The sequence below is a fragment of the Microcaecilia unicolor genome, chromosome 1 (assembly GCF_901765095.1).
Source record: "Microcaecilia unicolor chromosome 1, aMicUni1.1, whole genome shotgun sequence".
NCBI lineage: Eukaryota > Metazoa > Chordata > Amphibia > Gymnophiona > Siphonopidae > Microcaecilia > Microcaecilia unicolor.
In genome coordinates this window covers 464,234,737-464,253,681 of record NC_044031.1, presented here as the reverse complement: position 1 = coordinate 464,253,681, position 18,945 = coordinate 464,234,737, and the positions used below count along the sequence as shown (strand labels likewise).

Sequence of the window (18,945 nt, the reverse complement as noted above, 5' to 3'; positions counted from 1 at the left end):
GGATAACTAAGGGGGGTGAGGGGCGTTTCTGTGCGTAGTGTGGGGTGAGGGGAACTGGTTGGGGAGTTGGAGTGGGGATTTGATTGGGGGTGGATGGATGTGCGAGTGGATGACGGGCAGATGTGGGGAGGGGTGGGAGGGGTCAGGGGGAGGGGTTGGATGGGGAGGCAGGGGGAGTTTGTTCTCTGGAGGAGGATAGCGAGAGGGATAAGGGGGGAGGGGGAGCAGTGGCTGAACGAATTCTTCGATGGGAGCAGCGTGTGGGAGACGTCTTTACAACAGGCTTTTTTCCATGTTTATTCCTGTGGGGCGGTTCAGCTGGGACGCCGCCCTGAGGAGAGGTGTAGAGGTTCAATTTTTCCCAGATGCAGCTGGGGCTGGTTGGCTGGGTAGTTTGCGTGTGGCCTCATTAAGTGTGGATGGTATTCATTTGCCTGTCAAGAGAGCCAAAATTTTACAATATAGCAAGCATTTGAGAGTGGATGTCTTATTAGTCCAGGAAACCCATCTTTCGCCTTTGGAACACGTCAAGCTGAAACAGGGATGGTTTGGGGAGTTAGCTTTTGCCTCCTTTAATAGCAGACAGAGGGGGGTGGCTACATTGATTAACAAGGGGCTTGACTCCACCTGCCATAAGATCATGCAGGACCCTGAGGGGCAGTTTGTAATATGGGCTGGTGTCCTGAAGGGAAGTAAGGTGATACTGTGCTCAGTTTACGCTCCTAATGTTTACGTTCACACAGATTTTTCTCTTCCCTGTTGGCGTCTCTGATCCCTCCAAGTGAGTACCAGCTGGTTGTGGGGGGGGAGGACTTCAATATTACAGCAGACCCTCTTGTTGATTGTAATCCTCCGAAAAAGAGGCCTAAGGGGATGGAGGGAAGATGTGTAGGTCTTTTGCAACAAGAACTGGGGTTGGTGGATATATGGAGGGCGCTGCACCCAGACAACAGAGACTACACTTTTTATTCTCATGTGCATAAGGTCCAGGCTAGACTGGACTATATATTGATATCTTCTTCCCTTTTCTCAAGGGCCCGGGGGGCGGACATTGAAGCAGGTGCAGTGTCAGACCATAGTATGGTATGGGTAGATCTGGGTAACTTAAAGGGGAGGACATCGGCAGGGTGGCGTATGAACCCCCCACTATACTTAAGACCCGGAGTTTAAGCCCTTTTTACTGGAGGAATGGCAGCACTACCTTGGGGACAATGATCCGCAAGACTCAGATCTGGTCGTGTACTGGGAAGCAGGGAAAGCAGTGATGAGGGGTAAAATCATTGACTACATGGCACTTACAAGGAAAAAATGAGATGGGGAGCTCCTTTCTCTGCTAAAACAACTTCATGATGTACGGAGTGGCGGTCTCGCGGGGTGACCAAGTGGCGAGGGATCGATATAATGATTTGAAAAGTAGAATCAATGAACTTTTGAACCAAAGGGCCATGAGACACATCCAAATTTATAAACATAGACTTCACAGATCGGGGAACAAGGCGGGGAAGTTATTAGCCAGTCTGGTTCATGATAGACCTGCAAAACAGGTGATTTCACGTATTAAATCGGTGACTGGGAAGCTGAGCAAGATGGAGTCAGAGATTCAGGCAGCATTTGTGGAATTTTATCAATCGTTGTATGATTCGGGGCACTGTGACTTAGCGCAGCGTACAGCTTTTTTCCAAGGGCTCCGCATCCCGACTCTGGACCCAGACTAACTGTCTATTTTGAATGCGCCCATACAGGGGGAGGAAATTCAAACTACCCTTAAAAGGCTCAGGCTGGCGAAGGCGCCTGGCCTGGATGGGCTGGGTCCTGAGTTTTATAAGCTGTTGGGGGTGCATATGGTGGGCCCCCTTAGTAACTTGGGACAGGCGTTGCTTACACCGGGCCAGCCCACGGGCTCTTTGACCCATGCCTCCATAATAGTATTGCCCAAACCGGGTAGGGATAAAGAGCAGGTGGGGTCGTATAGACCGATTTCCTTATTAAATAAGGATATCAAGATGTTTGACCGCATCTTGGCTTCCAGACTGGGACGGGTCCTTCCCTCATTGGTCCACGACCAGTCAGGATTCGTGCCAGGCAGATACGCCTCTACTAACATCTTGAGGGCTCTGAGTGCTATGCAGGTTAAGGGGGGAAAGGCCTGGAGATGCAATTATAGCCGGTCTGGACGCAGAAAAAGCCTTTGATACAATACTCTGGAACCATCTTTTTTGGATCTTGCCGCAATTTGGCATCTTTGGCAAATTCTTGTCAGGGGTGAGAGCACTGTATAGTTCGCCCACAGCACAGATACTGATAAATGGAGAATTGTCAAACAAGTTTGCATTAGAAAGGGGAACAAAACAGGGATGCCCTTTGTCTCCCATGTTATTTGTCCTCGCTATCGAACCATTAGCCTGCAAGATTCGACAATCGCTAGACCTTCAGGGGATACGAGTGGGGGGCATATGAATATAAAATTCTTTTTGCAGACGACATGTTGACATTTCTCGACAATGCGTCATGGGGGCTTCCCCTACTTAATGATCTTATTCAGTAATTTGGGACTTTTTCAGGCCTCAAGATTAACTTTGAGAAGTCAAAGGCTTTGGCATTGTCATCTAATTATCCTTGTGGGCAGGTGGCGCATTTTCCCCTGGCCTGGTCGGTGGGCCCCTTGAAATATTTGGGAGTGTATTTGCACTTGGATTTCCCCCTAATGTACAAAAGGAATATTTCTGACAAACTGGAGGTGATTCGGGGGCTATGTGCTAGATGGAGGGACTATCCTATTTCCTTTTTGGGAAGGGTGGCGTTGGTGAAAATGGTTATTTTCCCTAAGGTCTTGTACCCTCTTCAGATGATGCCTTTATGGATAACAGGGAAGAATGAGAGAGCATTCCAGGGAGTAATATCCTCCTTTATAAGGGGAAGACGGAGGGCATGTATTGGGTATAATGAGTTAATACGGGGGAGAAGCGAGGGGGGAGTCAAGTTACCTGATCTTAGATTATATAATGTTGCGGCAGCATTAAGATGGATTCATGAGGTACACATGGGGTTGCGCGTTTTTGCCCCTTTCGGTGTGTGGGAAACTGCTGCTGCGCCGTTTTCGATCTTTTCAGTTATACACCACACAGGTCCGCGAGTCCAATTATCTCCGCTCCTGTGTTCGCTTAGATTGGCCTGGCAATGGTGGTGGGCTGAGGGGGGGGGGGGGGGGGGGGGGGTGGAGCTTCTCCATTTCTGGAAATACAGAATAGTCCTCAGTTCCCTGCGGGGCAGGGAGGGTCATCCTTTCAGACTTGGGTCAAAATGGGGTGTCGGTATGTAGGTCAGTTGATTGCTAAAGGTGGGGGCTCCCCCCCCCCTTTTCTGACGTGTCAGTCCAAATGGCAATTGCCGCAGAAATTATTTTTCTCCCATCTACAACTTGTGCACTATATCAAGACATTTAGAGGCCCCGGCAATATGTATCTGACATTTACTACACTAGACACAGTATTTATGCAGCTGCCCACAGAGCAAAATAGACTATCCCACTGGTATTGGATAGGCTTGGCCTGGCGTCCGTTTCCATTCTTTGCTCAGTTGGCAAAACAATGGAGCTCACTCTTGGGGGTGGAGGTGACAGAGAAGGAGCTTTCGTGCTGTTTTTCTGTGGCTTTTCGGATCACTCCTAATGCAGGGCTTCATGAATTTCAATTTAAAATATTGCACTTTGCATATGTCACCAGATGAAAGGGTAAGGCGAAGGGATTATGGGATACTGAGGACTGCGATAAATGTCGGAGGGGCAGAGGCACCATAGTACATCATTTTTTAGAACGTGGGGTTTTGCAGGAGTTTTGGAAGGGAGTCCTTGACCAGTTAGAGGGGGTCCTCCAAGTCCAGATGGATTGGTCATATGCTATTTTAGTATTGGGTTCTGATGCTGAGCTTGTAGCTCAGGGGCTCTCTGCTTATCAATGCAAATTCATCCTCTTGGACCTAGTGCTTGCTAGAAGAGTCATTCTACAGCAGTGGATAGATAAATCTCCGCCTCCCTTAGCTAAATGGCAGGCCAGTATGTTACAGATGGCGGAGTGGGAGGGGGGATAGGAACTCATCCTATAGGCGTGGTAATTTGTACAACAGCCTGTGGCGGCAATGGCAGGCAATGGCCACACAGGCGTCTCTCATGCAAAGTGTACACCATATTGTGGAATGAGAGCTTGTTCAGTCGGGGGGGGGGGGGGGGGGGGGGGGGATGGTAGTAGGGGGGGTGGATACTCTTACTCCTAGGGGTTAAAAGTAAAAAGGGGAAGGACGAACCTTTGTGCACAGTGTTTGACCTTCTAGTCAATCTGAAGGGCAACTGGGAAGTGTTGTGTGTGATATGGTACTGCAGAGAATGTTGTAATTGCATTGTGCCTCTGGGCGACATGTAGTTTTCAAGGGTTTTGTATATGCAGACAATGCTACACAGTGTTTTATTTTTTGGATATTGTGTTTCTCCAAATAATAAAAATATTAAAAAAAAAAAAAAGATCATCAGATCTGAACAACCCTAGATGTCATTCTTCTTTCATGCACAGAGGTGCTTCACCCCCCCCTTACTTTATTACTCCATTGGATTTTTGCTGCCCAAATCCACAACCCTGCATTCTTTAGCATACTCTAGATCAGTGGTTCCCAAACCTGGTCCTGAAGGCACCTCAGCTAGTCAGGTTTTCAGGATATCCATAATGAATATTCACATGAACTTTACCACAATACCACTCTGTATTTGTCATACAGGAAATGGCGATCGCCTTCACAGTACTATGTAAGCCATGTTGAGCCTGCAAATAGGTGGAAAAATGTGGGATACAAATGCAACAAATAAATAAATAAATAAATAAATAAAATACATCTGCATGCATTGCTTCCACCTCATCCAAATCTATCTCATGAATATTCATTATGAATATCCTGAAAACCTGACTGGCTGGGGTGCCTCCAGGATCAGGTTTGGGAACCACTGCTCTAGATCATTCCTTCCTGGTTGTCTACACTGTTGCAGATTTTGGAATCATCCACAAAGAGGCAAACCTTCCCCAAAATATTTTCCATATCATCACTAACAAAAATATTCAAACGGCTAAAGACCAATCCCTCTGGCACACCACTGGTAACTCCCCTGTGCACAGAGTGAACACCATTTAAACAACCTTTTGTTTCTTCCCTCTCAATCAGTTTCTGGCCTAGTCAGTCATGTCAGTCCACTTTAAGGTACACACCAAAGGTGCTCAGTTTATTTATAAATCATCTACATGGAACTGTTTTAAAGACCTTAACCAAAACAGATTTAGGAGGGAAATCAACTAAGCAGTAATAAAATATGGCATTTTACTGCAGCTCAGTTTACCATGGGAGTCACTAACCTGTGGTAACAAGTTATTTCAGTCCCTGACAGCCTTTCTTATAGGGGCTAGAACTGTATTAGCAGTACTCTCCCCCTTGAAGAGATTCTCCAACCCCCAACCCCTAATAGTCTAGAATACAGGGGGAGAAATTCCCATCGGAGTTCTGGGTTCAAAATGTAGGCTATGACCCGTAGCGGTAATCTCATAGTACTTCTGCTAAGAGCCAATCTGTCAAATAAGGAGTCTATTAGCCAGATTACTTTGAATGTAACTGAACATTTAATTTAGCTAATAATTTAACATTTAACAATCCAGTAGCAGGCCACAGTGCGAGAGGTAACGGTGTTGGGTCCCCTGGGAAACAGTGATCATAACATGATCAAGTTTGAGTTACAATCTGAGATGAACCCACAAAGGTAATCTACTGTTGCTGCATTTAAGTTTCAAAAGGGAGACTATCATAAGAAAAATGGTTAAAAAGAAGATAAAAGGATTGGTTGCTAAGGTTAGGACACTAAATCAGGCGTGGACGTTATTCAAAAATACTATCTTGGAAGCCCAGACCAGATGCATTCCACGTATTTGCAAAGGAGGAAAGAAGAGAAAACAACAGGTAGCATGGCTAAAAGATGAAGTAAAAGAGGCCATTACACCCAAAAGATTGTCCTTTAAAGAATGCAAAAAGGACCCAAATGAGGAAAATAAGAAGCAACATAAGCACTGGCAAGTCAGATGCAAAGCATTATAAGGTTAAAATAGAATATGAAGAGAAACTTGCCACAGAGGCTAAAACTCACAGTAACAACTTTTTCAGGTACATCAAAAGCAGAAAGTCTGCGAGGGAATCCGTGGGACTATTAGATCACGAAGCAACAAAAGGGGCACTCAGGGAGGACATGACCATAGCGGAGAAACTGAATGAATTCTTTGCTTCGGTCTTTACAGAAGAAGATGTAAGAGATCTGCCTGTACCAGAAGTGGTTTTCAAGGGTGATGATGCGGAGGAACTGAAAGAAATCTTGGTGAACATAGAAAATGTATTGAGCCAAATTGACAAATTAAAGAGTAGTAAATCACCTGGACCAGATGGCATACATCCAAGGGTACTCAAAGAACTCAAGCATGAAATTGCTGATCTGCTGTTAGTAATATGTAACCTGTTGTTAAAATCGTTTGTACTACCTGAAGACTGGAGGGTGGCCAACATGATGCCAATTTTTTAAAAGGGTTCTGCGGTGATCCAGGAAATTACAGACCGGTAAGCATGATGTCAGTGTCAGGCAAAATAGTGGAAACTATTATAAAGAATAAAATTACAGAATACATAGACAAGTTTGGTTTAATGGGACAGAGTCAGCATGGATTCAGCCAAGGGTCTTGCCTCACCAATTTGCTTCATTTCTTTGAAAGCGTGAATAAACATGTGGATAAAGGTGAGCCGGTGGATGTAGTGTATCTAGATTTTCAGAAAGCTTTTGATAAAGTTCCTCATGAGAGACTCCTGAGAAAATTAAAGACTCATGGGATAGGAGGCAAGGTTCTGGTGTTGATTAGGAATTGGTCACTGGATAGGAAACAGAGGGTATTTTTTATTTTTTGTTACATTTGTACCCCGCGCTTTCCCACTCATGGCAGGCTCAATGCGGCTTACATGGGGCAATGGAGGGTTAAGTGACTTGCCCAGAGTCACAAGGAGCAGCCTGTGCCTGAAGTGGGAATTGAACTCAGTTCCTCAGTTCCCCAGGACCAGAGTCCACCACCCTAACCACTAGGCCACTCTCTCAATGGAGGAGGATGAACAGTGGAGTGCTGCAGGGGAAAGGGAAGGGAAATGGGACTTCATATGCTGCCCTTCTGTGGTATTTTGCAACTACATTCAAAGCGGTTTACATATATACAGGTACTTATTTTGTACCTGGGGCAATGGAGGGTTAAGTGACTTGGCCACAATCACAAGGAGCTGCAGTAGGAATCGAACCCAGTTCCCCAGGATCAAAGTCCACTGCACTAACAACTAGGCTACTCCTCCAGTACTGGGATCGGTGCTATTTAACATATTTATAAATGATATGGAAATTGGGACGACAAGTAAGGTGATTAAATTTGTAGATGACACAAAACTATTCAAGGTTGTTAAAACACGTGCAGACTGTGAAATATTGCAGAAGACCTTAGGAAATTGGAAGACTGGGCATCCAAATGGCAGATGAAATTTAATGTGGACAAATGCAAGGTGATGCATACTGGAAAGAAGAACCCAAATCATAGTTACCTGATGCTAGGGTCCTCCTTGGGGGTCAGCACTCAAGAAAAAGATCTAGGTGGCGTTGAAGATAATACGCTGAAATCTTCTGATCAGTGTGTGGCGGTGGCGGCCAAAAAAGCAAACAGGATACTAGGAATTATTAGGAAAGGGATGGTTAATAAGACCTCAGTATCCTTCCATGGTGCGACTGCACCTTGAGTATTGCGTTCAGTTCTGGTCACGGTATCTTAAAAAAAATAAAAAAAAGCTATAGCAAAATTAGAAAAGGTTCAAAGAAGAGTGACCAAAATGATAAAGGGGATGGAACTCCTCTCGTATGAGGAAAGGATAAAGAGATTAGGGCTCTTCAGCTTGGAAAAGAGATGGATGAGGGGAAATATAACTGAGGTCTACAAAATCCTGAGTGGTGTAGGACAAATAGAAGTAAATCGATTTTTTACTCGTTCCAAAAGTACAAAGACTAGGGAACACTCGAAGTTACATGGAAATACTTTTTAAAACAAATTGGAGGAAATATTTTTTCACTCAAAAGAATAAGCTCTGGAACTTGGTGCCAGAGGATAATAGCAGTTAGCATATCTGGGCTTAAAAAAGGTTTGGTTAAGTTCCTGGAGGAAAAGTCCATAGTTTGCTATTAAGATAGACATGGGGGAAGCCACTGCTGGTAGCATGGAATATTGCTACTATTTGGGTTTCTGCCAGGTACCTGTGACCTGGATTGGCCACTGTTGGAAGCAGGATACTGGGCTAGCTGATCCACTGGTCTGACCTAGTATGGCTATTCTTATGTTCTTACTAGGTTTAAAAAAAAAGTTTGGACAAGCTTCTGGAGGAAACATATATAGTCTGTTATTGAGATGGACATGGGGGAAGCCACTGCTTGCCCCGGAATTGGTAGCAAAGTTGTTACTAATTGGGTTTCTGCCAGGTACTTGTGACCTGGATTTGGCCACTGTAGGAAGCAGGATTCTGGGCTTGATGAACCATTGGTCTGACCCAGTATGGCTATTCTTATGTTCTAAAGCTCTTTCTATTTAAGATTCCTAATTTTGACAGTGACTAAACAAGATTTTGCTATAGTAATCTTTTTCAGAACTCTAAGCAGGCATTATGTTGATAAAATACTGCATACTGCAATCAAGTGGGTACATTTTATGACATTTATGCTTAAAAGTTGAGAACCCCTTATTCTGAAGAAACTGGAATGCTTAAAAATATGTAGTAGTCAAAGGAGAACTTCCAATAAAATACATACAGTGAAGAAAAAAAGCAAATTAATATTTTAAAGATCCAGTGTTATGCTGCTGCTTGAAGAGGTGTCTGAATGATCTTATTTTTCTCATCAGTTATTAAAGATTGAATTCTGTTAAGGATGCATTTTAAACATAAAACTGTTTGTTACTTGGTTTACTTTGGATGCTATGATTTGATTCAGTTACCGTGTGACTTGGTTGTCTTTTTGCTTGTTATACACTTGATACAGGGCTCTACAAGCCCCAGGCGCTAGATCGCCATGGCACCTGAAAAATTGGGCTGCTGCCTGGGTTTTTTCCGGACCACACGAGGCAGCTGGAAGCTCCACTGGAGCTGCAGAAAAGCATTGGCTGTCTCTTCTCTTCTTTTCACCTCCCACTGCAGCACCTCTGATGCATGTGCACACCACAATGCCGTATGTTTCCTCTCTCCCCTCGCCAAAGGCCCAAGCATGTCATAGAGGTAAATGGAAAGAAAGCAGAGCAGCGGTATGTCAGATAGCAGCCTCTTCTGACGCTCAGTGTTGCACGCAAAATTTGAAGCATTTGGTTTTAATTTTGTATTCAGCATCGGGTGTCAGAAGAGGCTGCTACTGCCTGACATGCAGCTGCTCTCCTTTCTTCCTGCTTGTCTCTATCGTGGGCCAGGGGGAGGGGAGAGTGCTGGGTTTCTGTAGGCAACTCAGTGCCTGTGTTACTGCAGGGAAAGGAGTAGGGGGTGTGTGACAGCTGTGTGCCTATGTCACTGCAGGGGGAGGGGGAGATAGTGAAAGTTGGGTGCTTGTGTGCTTTGGGGATGAGGGAGGCAGAGAGCGCTGGGAATATGCACAACTTGGGGGAGGAGAGGGGTGGAGCAGGGGGTGGGGAGGGCAGGAAGGGAAGGAGCACTAGGTGTGTATGCATGCACTGTGGGGGAGGGGTAGGGAGACCTGCATGTCTGTGCTTTGGGAGTCTGATAGGGAGAGAGTGGTTACATCAGCTTATCACAGGAGGGAGAGTGTGCTGGGGTGCAGGTGCTGGGAAGGGAGACAGCTGGAAAGAGGTATGGAGAAATTTAGTTATGGGGTGGTCATTAGAAGACAGCTGTGAGGACGGTATATGGGGTGGTGGTCATCATGAGATATATGTTGGCAGGTTGTGGGCAAGAGAAAGAGTGCTGTGGGGGGGGGGGAGAGAATGTGTTGTGGGGGGGGGGGGGACAGAAAGTATGTTGTGGGGGGGGGGGATGGAAAGTGTGTTGTGGGGGGGGGGGGGGGGGGGAAGTGTGTGGTGGGGGGGGGAAGAGAGAGAGAAAGAAAGAAAAAATGTGTTTGGGCGGGGAGAGAAAGAGGTATTCATCCTGGAAAGGCATCCCATGTGGAGCCTAGGAACATATGTGGAGTGCTGGTAATTGCAGAAGTGGCCCATAAGAAGCATTGATACTGAAGAGAAGATTCTCCAGAAGCCTTGTTGGTAGGATCAATTTAAATTTTTAAAGATTTTTTTTCAGGGGAGAGGGGGGAAAGAGGGATTCAGAGAGGCTACTGCTGGGGACCAGGATGTGACAAGGATGCTGCTGGGGTGGCTGGATAGGTGATGGAGAGTAGCTGTAGGCTGTGGTTGCTGGGACTGGGTGGACTAGCTGCTGGGGGCAGGTAGGCAATGGGGAAAGGCTAAGGTTGCAGCTTCTGGGAGTAGGTGGGTGGGTGTACCATCCCACCTACCCAACCTTAGTAGCTATGGCTTCTTCCCCATTGCCCCAGCAACCACAACCTAAAGCCTCTCTCTCCACTGCCAGATACGCTGTAGGTAGGTGGACAATGGGGACAGCAGTAGCCTCTAATCCGCTCCTTTCCTACCATTTTAATAAATAACTTGTTGTGCATCACTTTAAGCACATGATGAATGTGTGGTTTATTAATGTGCATAAATAAAAATTCCAGTCATTCCAAGTCTGGCTCCTAGATCCTAAGAAGCTTTATTGAGCTTTGATTTAATAAATACATTTAAAAAAATTTTAAAAGGGAAGAAAACTGGACAGCATTAAAGTAAAAGTACATCAATTTTAACTGGACTGTACCTGAGCTAGTAGAATATTAATAACTTCTTCTTCATTTTCATTCATTTCTTCCTTAGAAACATCCTCTTTTGAAAGGCTGGCAATCTCTTGAGCTATTTTTGTTTCACACTCCTGATAATAGAAAGTGGATTACAAAATCTGTGATATCACGTTTTCTTAACACCTGCCCAAATGAAGTGATGACTTCCATTACCTACAGATCTGTTTCAGCCACTCTTTTTTTTTCACAACCATTATTTAATATCCAATATTTCAGACCACAGTGATTACCACGAATTTGGCATTCCCTCACTAATACAATGTTAAATCAGTGGAGTCATTGCTTGCCCCTGTTTTTCATCATATATAGGGGACATATAAACTAAGTTGGTCTTTCAAGTTTCTGCCAACAGATCATATTTCCTTGTTTCACAGGTCTGAAAGGAGCAACCTACTGAAGAAATATGTATATAACAAAGCTACATTTACTTCTCCAGAACTAGATCAGCACTTCAGTCGAATACCTGACTATGTCTAACTAGGATGGAAAAATTCCAAAGGCCAAATCACCTTAATACCTCAACTTGGCACCTAAAATTCAGAAAAGCAAACACTAACCATGATGAAACAAAAATATATATGCACACAGAGACACACTAAAAACAGCAAAATATAAAGGTAAACAAGCAAAACAAAGAAAAATGAAAAAAAGAAAACTTTAAACCTCATTTTCCCTGGTTCATAAAAATCTGACTAGCACTTATGTTTTCTAAATATATTTGGGAGGTGACATAGCCTAGTGATCAGAACAATAGGTTGCGAACCGGAGTTACCAGGATTCAAATCCTACTTCCCCTATTTACTTGAGAAAAATCACTCTCTCTCTTACTGACTGACTTGTATTGTTAACTTCTTCTCAGTAGGGACTTCTCATACTTGTAAATCACCTTGTGCTAAAACTAGAGAGAAAATCTAGCAAAGGAAAGCATTACCTCTACTCCTGTCCTAAGCACTGGTGGAGGGGCTCCAGGAGCCTCAGAGGAGATACACAAGAGATTTCAAATGGCATGGCTATGAACCTTAAAAATTAGGTATACTTGATACATTTCCTGAAAACTTAAAACACAACTACTCAATTCTGGTCCCCGAGGTCCACAAGCAGGCCAGATTTTCAGGATATCTACAATGAATACGCATGACAGAGATTTGCATGCACTGCCTCCTTGGTATGCAAATCTCTCATGAAAACCTGGCCTGCCTGTGACCTCGAGGACCAGAATTGAGTAGCCCTGACTTAGAATCAATATATCTATGCCTAACAAAAATACTATTTGACAGTATTTCATAATACTATGTAAGATAATCTATGTTCTATGACCAAGATATATGGGGATGTGGTATTGTCCTCTCTTTTAAATAGCAAGATACTTTTTTTTTTTTCTTTAAAGCTGTGGCAGAGTTATATGTTTAATTAGAGCAAAAACAGATGGAAATTAACTTAATTTAGCAAAACTGTAAGACACTCTAAAGCTGATAGATATATGAATTCACAAGTCGCATTCACCCATTCTCTAGTCATGTACCACCATCTTATCGATCATAGCATCTGCATACTAACAACCCTTATGTTTGAGTCTGAATACACAGGAAGAAAACCATTTCATTCTGAAGCAATACTGACCTGCCTTTTAGCTTCTCTCAGTTTCCTTTTCAGAGCTGTTAAAATTCGTTGTACTTCCCAAAGCCTTTCCTCTTTGGACAAGTCTTTTATACCTGCCTGCAGGTCTCGGTGTAAACAGTTCAAAAGAAACTCCTAAGCCAAAATTTAAAATGTCATGTTTATAAATGGCAAGTGATGTATCACTCCATTATACCATCCTGATCCCAGCTATCTGAATAAAGGACAGGTCAGATTGTTTGCTTACAAGAGGCTTATTCCATTTCAAGCACTGTAATAATGTATAGAGGAGTAGAACAGAGGAGCAGCCTAATGGTTAGGGCAGTGGGCTGAGAACCAGGAAATCCAGGGTTCAAATCCTACCAATGCTCCTTCCCGTGATCTTGGATAATTCACTTCAGCCTCCATTACCTTATGTACAGACAGATTTTTAAGTCCTCCAGGGACAGGAAAATACCTAATGAATCTGAATATGATTCACACTGAGTAACTACTGAAAAAGAGTGAGATAAATGTAAATTCCAAGTGTCCTTTAGATGCCAAAAAATAAAGAAAAGTAAGAACAAACATTTGCAGATACATTAACCAGTTCAAAGCTGTCTGTGGCATTGTAAGTAATAAACAGTAACAATACAAGTTAACCAATACGAACTCTATATTTTACAGTCCCCCTACCCTCAGTCTCCCACCCTGAAGTCTTTTGTAAAATATATACAAAGATGCTGGGAAAGACACATGTAGCTTGCAGAACATCTACCCATTTTAGTAAGCAACATGTTCAAAAAGAGAACGATATCATTCAGGATTTAAACTTGTGTAGGTGTATTTTTTATTTTTTTTTTATTTTGAGATGGCTTTAAACACCAGGAGGTAAACAAGATCACCTCCTCAATTACTGGTGCAAACAAGCACTTTGCCACTTCTGCTGGCCTGTGAGCAAGTGCAAGTGCAAATGTTAACAGTAGCAGTAAAAAATGTTTACAGAATGCCCACATTGCAATTGTAAAACATGACACATTCATATTTTCCAGGCCTCCAATACATACCTTTGGAAACTGTGCATGCAGTATTCTCTTTTTTTTTTTTTCATTTATTCTTTATTAATCAAAAGGCATAAAATGGCAAACTAACCAGAACATTAGCATATGTAGAGACAAGACTAAACTCAACCCTCTGTCCCTCCTGCCCAACCCAACCCCTCCCCCCCCCCCCCGAAAAATGTAATCGAGAACATCTCCGCAAAAAAGGAACCTAGGTGTACTGCCCACATGGGTCTCACGCGTCCTCTGGTTGCTTCGCTCCTGCAACTTGAAGTTTCCAGGTATGGAATGCATTCCATATTTTATAAAAGTTAATTAATTGACCAGTCCATATGGCTGTCAATTTTGTCATCTGGTAAACCTAATCCAACTTGCACAGCACTGTAGTCATCACCAGCTTGTGAAGCTCCTCCTTTACTCCAAACAACTTAAAGTGTAAAACAGTGGTCTGCTTTAACTAGGTACGATACCTGGAACATCTGTTTAATGAGCTCTTTCCAAAATAGTTGTGCTTGACGGCAGGACCACAATGTATGATACTTATCTCCTGTGGCTCCAAAGGTCCTCCAATAAATGTCCTGTGCCATGTTCAAACATTTGAGCAACATGGTAAGGCCACAAATAAGAAAAGTAGTTTAGGTAAAATCATCATTTTGATTACATGAACCCCTCTGATCCAGAAGAGATTGAGCCCCTCCCACCTGTCTAAGTCAGCAACGAGCTCTCTAAGATTAGGTGGAAAACTGGATGCATAGAGATCACAGAGATTTTTTTGTCACATTAATGCAGAGATAACGGATGCGGTGGGAAGCATGTTGGAAAGGGAAGCAATCTCTCAGAGAGTGGACATGCCAAGGGTCAATGGTGATCTTGAGAATTTCCAACTTATTCATGTTGACTTTAAAGTCTGAAACCATGCTATACCTGTGTAACTCCCAAGTAACCCAGTCTAGAGATTCCTGGAGATCTATCAAGGTCAAAAGAACATCATCAGCAAAAAGCATAATTTTGTATTCCGCCTGTCTGCATTTAATGAGCTCTGATAGCTGTCGCCAGGGGCTCTATAGTGAGTGCGCGTTCACCACCGTTGTCTTGACTTTCTCTCTTCTCAACCTATTCTTGACCCACTTCAATCCAGATTTCGCCTTCTTCACTCTACTGAAACTGCACTTACTAAAGTTTCTAATGATCTGCTTCTGGCTAAATCCAGAGGTCTCTATTCCATCCTCATCCTTCTTGACCTATCTGCTGCTTTCGACACTGTTGACCACACCTTACTCCTCGATACGCTGTCCTCGCTTGGATTCCAGGGCCCTGTTCTTTCCTGGTTCTCTTCCTACCTCTCTCTCCATACTTTCAGTGTTCACTCTGGTGGATCCTCGTCAACTTCCCTCCCGCTCTCAGTAGGTGTGCCTCAGGATTCTGTCCTTGGACCACTCCTCTTCTCCATCTATACCTCCTCCCTTGGTGCCCTGATCTCATCCCATGGTTTTCATTACCATCTTTACGCTGATGACTCTCAGATGTACATCTCCACCCCTGAAATTTCAACCTTAATCCAGGACAATATCTCTGCCTGCCTGTCTGACATTGCATCCTGGATGTCTCAACGACATCTCAAATTAAACATGGCTAAAACTGAACTTCTCATTTTTTTTTTGTTACATTTGTACCCCGCGCTTTCCCACTCATGGCAGGCTCAATGCGGCTTACATGGGGCAATGGAGGGTTAAGTGACTTGCCCAGAGTCACAAGGAGCTGCCTGTGCTGGGAATCGAACTCAATTCCTCAGTTCCCCAGGACCAAAGTCCACCACCCTAACCACTAGGCCACTCCTCCACTCCCCCCTAAACCCTCCTCCCCCATTCTCTATCTCGGTTAATGGCTCTCATATCCTCCCTGTCTCCTCAGCTCGTAACCTGGGAGTCATCTTCGACTCCTCTCTCGCCTTCTCTGCTCATATTCAACAGATCGCTAAAACCTGTTGCTTTTTTATCTTCAACATTAGCAAAATTCGCCCCTTCCTTTCTGAACACGCCACCAAAACCCTTATTCACACCCTTGTTACTTCTCTCTTGGACTATTGCAATTTACTTCTCACTGGTCTTCCGCTCAATCATCTTTCTCCTCTCCAGTCTGTTCAGAATTCTGCAGCTCAACTTATTTTCCACCAGAATCATTATGCCCACACTAGCCCACTCCTCAAGCCACTTCACTGGCTCCTTGTCCGCTTCAGTATACAGTTCAAACTCCTCTTACTGACCTTTAAATGCGTCCACTCTATGACCCCCTCACTACCTCTCCTCTCTCATCTCTCCCTACAGTCCTCTCCCGCTCTCTGAACAAATCTCTCTTGTCATCCCCCTTCTCCTCCACCGCTAACTCCAGACTTCGTTCCTTTTATCTTGCGACACCTTATGCCTGGAACCGTCTTCCCAAACCAATACGTCTAGCTCCATCTCTACCTGTTTTTAAATCTATACTGAAAGCTCACCTTTTCACTACTGCCTTTGGCTCCTGCTACTCATTTGCCCTCCTCCTCCCCTGTTCCTCTTTACCCTGTAATTCCCTTGCCCGTAATGTCTTGTCTGTCTGTTTTACCTAGATTGCAAGCTCTTTGAGCAGGGACTGTCTCTCTATGTCAAATGTTCAGCGCTGCATGCGTCTGGTAGCGCTATATAAATGCTATTAGTAGTAGTAGTAGCGTGAAAAGCACACCCCTGGCATGTGCCTCGATGTAGAGGAAATGCACTCGAATGGGTTCCATTAATTTTTATGCAGGCTAATGGCTGAGTAATCAAGCAAGATACCTGCCTGTGAGACCCATCTTCTCCAGCATCAAGAACAGAAACGGCTAATGGACTTGAGTGAATGCTTTCTCAGTGTCTAATGAAAGAAGGTATATTGGAATCACCTATGTCCGGGGGCACTATAGATCAGGTGTAATGTTTTCCAAATACGGTAATTATCAAAAGTTTGCCTCCCCGTTAAAAACCTTGCTTGATATACAAGAATAAGAGACAGCGTAACTCGCTGAAGGCAAGTCAACGGATTTTTGTAAAGATTTTATAATCAGAACCAAGCAGGAAGATTGGTCTATAGGAGCTATACAGCTTTGGGTCACTAAGCTCCAATTGCAGCTGATGTGCTTGTGCTTCCAAATTAGCCAGCCCCCCCCCCCCCCCTCCACTTGTCGGGATTGCCGCTCGAGCTGTTCTAATTGAGTGCGTAACGTCTGCTCTTGCGCTAACCGATTTTTGAAAATATGGGCCTGGAGAGCTATGAATTTCCCCCACATGATGGCTTTAAGACCCTCCCTTAAGATCACTGGAGTTACCTTTTCATTATCATTGAGCTGAATATATTCCAGTACATCTTTTTCCAACTGTGTGATATGTTCCGGGTCTGACAGCAGAGTAAATAAGCAGAGGCAAAGATGGGTCGCCCAGCCAGTAGTCAATATGAGGATATGTATTACCTGTGAAAAATAAGTGTTCTCTCTCTCAACAGGATGTGAGCTTCTCCACAAGTCTAACAAGTTCCATCAAGTGATAAAATTACATAAGAGAGTCCTGTCCTTTTGAGCATATTGAACCACTGGAGCCAAATTATCTAACCTAGGGTTCAGAATGAGGTTAAAATCCCCCTAACCATGGTGTAGCAGGAGCTGATTGAACCGCCCCAGAAACTCCCCATATTCTACATTTGGTGCATATACATTCACAATAGTATGTGACAGTACCATCGTCAGAACTAGGAGGAGGAATCACCCTTCCCCATCCCAAATCTCCCGCTTCACCTCCCAGGATTTGGAAGCATGTAGTGCCATCAACAATCATCTCATTTTTGTGATAGCATTGTTAGAAGCAAAATAAAGAGAGGGGTACTTCTGAAGTATGCAGAGGCGCTCATCTGATGGCGTTAAGTGTGTTTCCTAAATTAGGGCCACATTGGTCTCAGACCCCTAGCATTTACAGTTACAAATATAAAATCGCCCATACTGTGTGCCTAAGATCTCCAATAGCTACCATATATAGTACAACCTAACCCCTGTGCCCCTCATTGTATCCATCAACTACTACCCAAGAGTTCCAACCTCCCCATTCCCAAACCAGCCCCTGCCTTTCCTCCTCTACCAATCTGGCTATTTCCTCCATAAAAGAGCAAAGCACCTTTGTGAGGAAGTGTGCCCCTGTAATAAAGCCCCCCTAAAGCTATTACCACACATAAGAAGGCACATTATATTACGGCCAACTAATTACTCAGGGAACATCATGCAAGCCATTAATTACAACAGAATAATGCACTAACCATCCCGTACAGGAAATAGCAGTACATTAGAGCCTTGAAGAAGTTAGCTTCTATCCTTGCCAACTATTTTTTGGACTACGAATTCCCTGTCAGCATAGGTAAGAGTGGCTGGTATACCGAGGAAGCAAAGGTTGACGCTAGCTCCTGTTCTCAAGATCCTCTAACTTATCAAGAATTTGTTAGGCACCCTCCTGAACTTCTTGCACCTGTTTGTCCATAGTCCCCAAACGCTTCCACATGTTCGAGTCTCACCTCCACATCTTCCACCCTATGGCCCGGCTTACTGATTTCACCACAAAGGCTGGCTCCCAAGTTAGCAGTGATAGTCAAATTTCTCCCAAGGTGCTTGGGTCCTTCTCTGCTGGCAGATCTTCAGATGAAAACAAATCTGACAGGGAGGATTCCGGATGTTGTGGCATATCCAAAGATGATGCTGGGCCTAGCCTGTCCACGCACCTCACCAAGGATCCTCCTACATAAGCAATCGACAACATCAATATACCACTGACGATGGCTCACCCCTATCAATTATAACTGATGAAATAGAGCTGAGGAAGCAAATTAGTGTTGGCAATAGCATTGCATCGCTGTAAATCAGCAAATTATTGCTAGGGGTACATGGAGCCAGCCACTCTGCCTGATGTCACTTCCTCCTGCATGTAGCATTTTAACTGTGTAAAAGCAGTGGTTCCTAACTTGTTGTCTACAGGTCCCTGGGGTATGAAAAGCCATTACTTGGGGACTGCAAGACAGTCATTTAATGCTGCTATAATCCATGCAAGCAGAATAGAGTGGCTGCTGTACAAGCAGGATCAGCAGTGGCTACAAAGATGGCAGTAGCAGCATCAATAGATGCAGGGAACAAGACAGATATGGGTGGGACTGGAGGTGGCTGTGCAGACCAGCAGCAGTAGTGGCGATGAAGATGAGACGAGGCAGACACAGAGGCCAACAGCAGAAGCAGAGTATGATCAGAGGCTTCTATGG

The 18,945-nt window shown here is 44.2% G+C and overlaps 1 protein-coding gene across 3 annotated transcripts in view; it reads right to left on the bottom strand.

The window, feature by feature from the left end:
• Positions 1 to 18,945, bottom strand: part of RALBP1 (ralA binding protein 1) — a 98,466-nt gene that overhangs the window by 27,817 nt on the left and 51,704 nt on the right. For 2 of the 3 annotated variants that reach the window (XM_030213391.1, XM_030213396.1), the window contains 2 exons: positions 12,611 to 12,742; positions 10,951 to 11,061 (listed from right to left, as the gene is read on the bottom strand). The exons of the other annotated variant lie outside the window; for it this stretch is intronic. In XM_030213391.1, the coding sequence (XP_030069251.1) occupies positions 10,951 to 11,061; positions 12,611 to 12,742 (243 nt within the window). The remainder of the gene's footprint in view (positions 1 to 10,950; positions 11,062 to 12,610; positions 12,743 to 18,945) is intronic. 3 annotated transcript variants of the gene reach the window in all.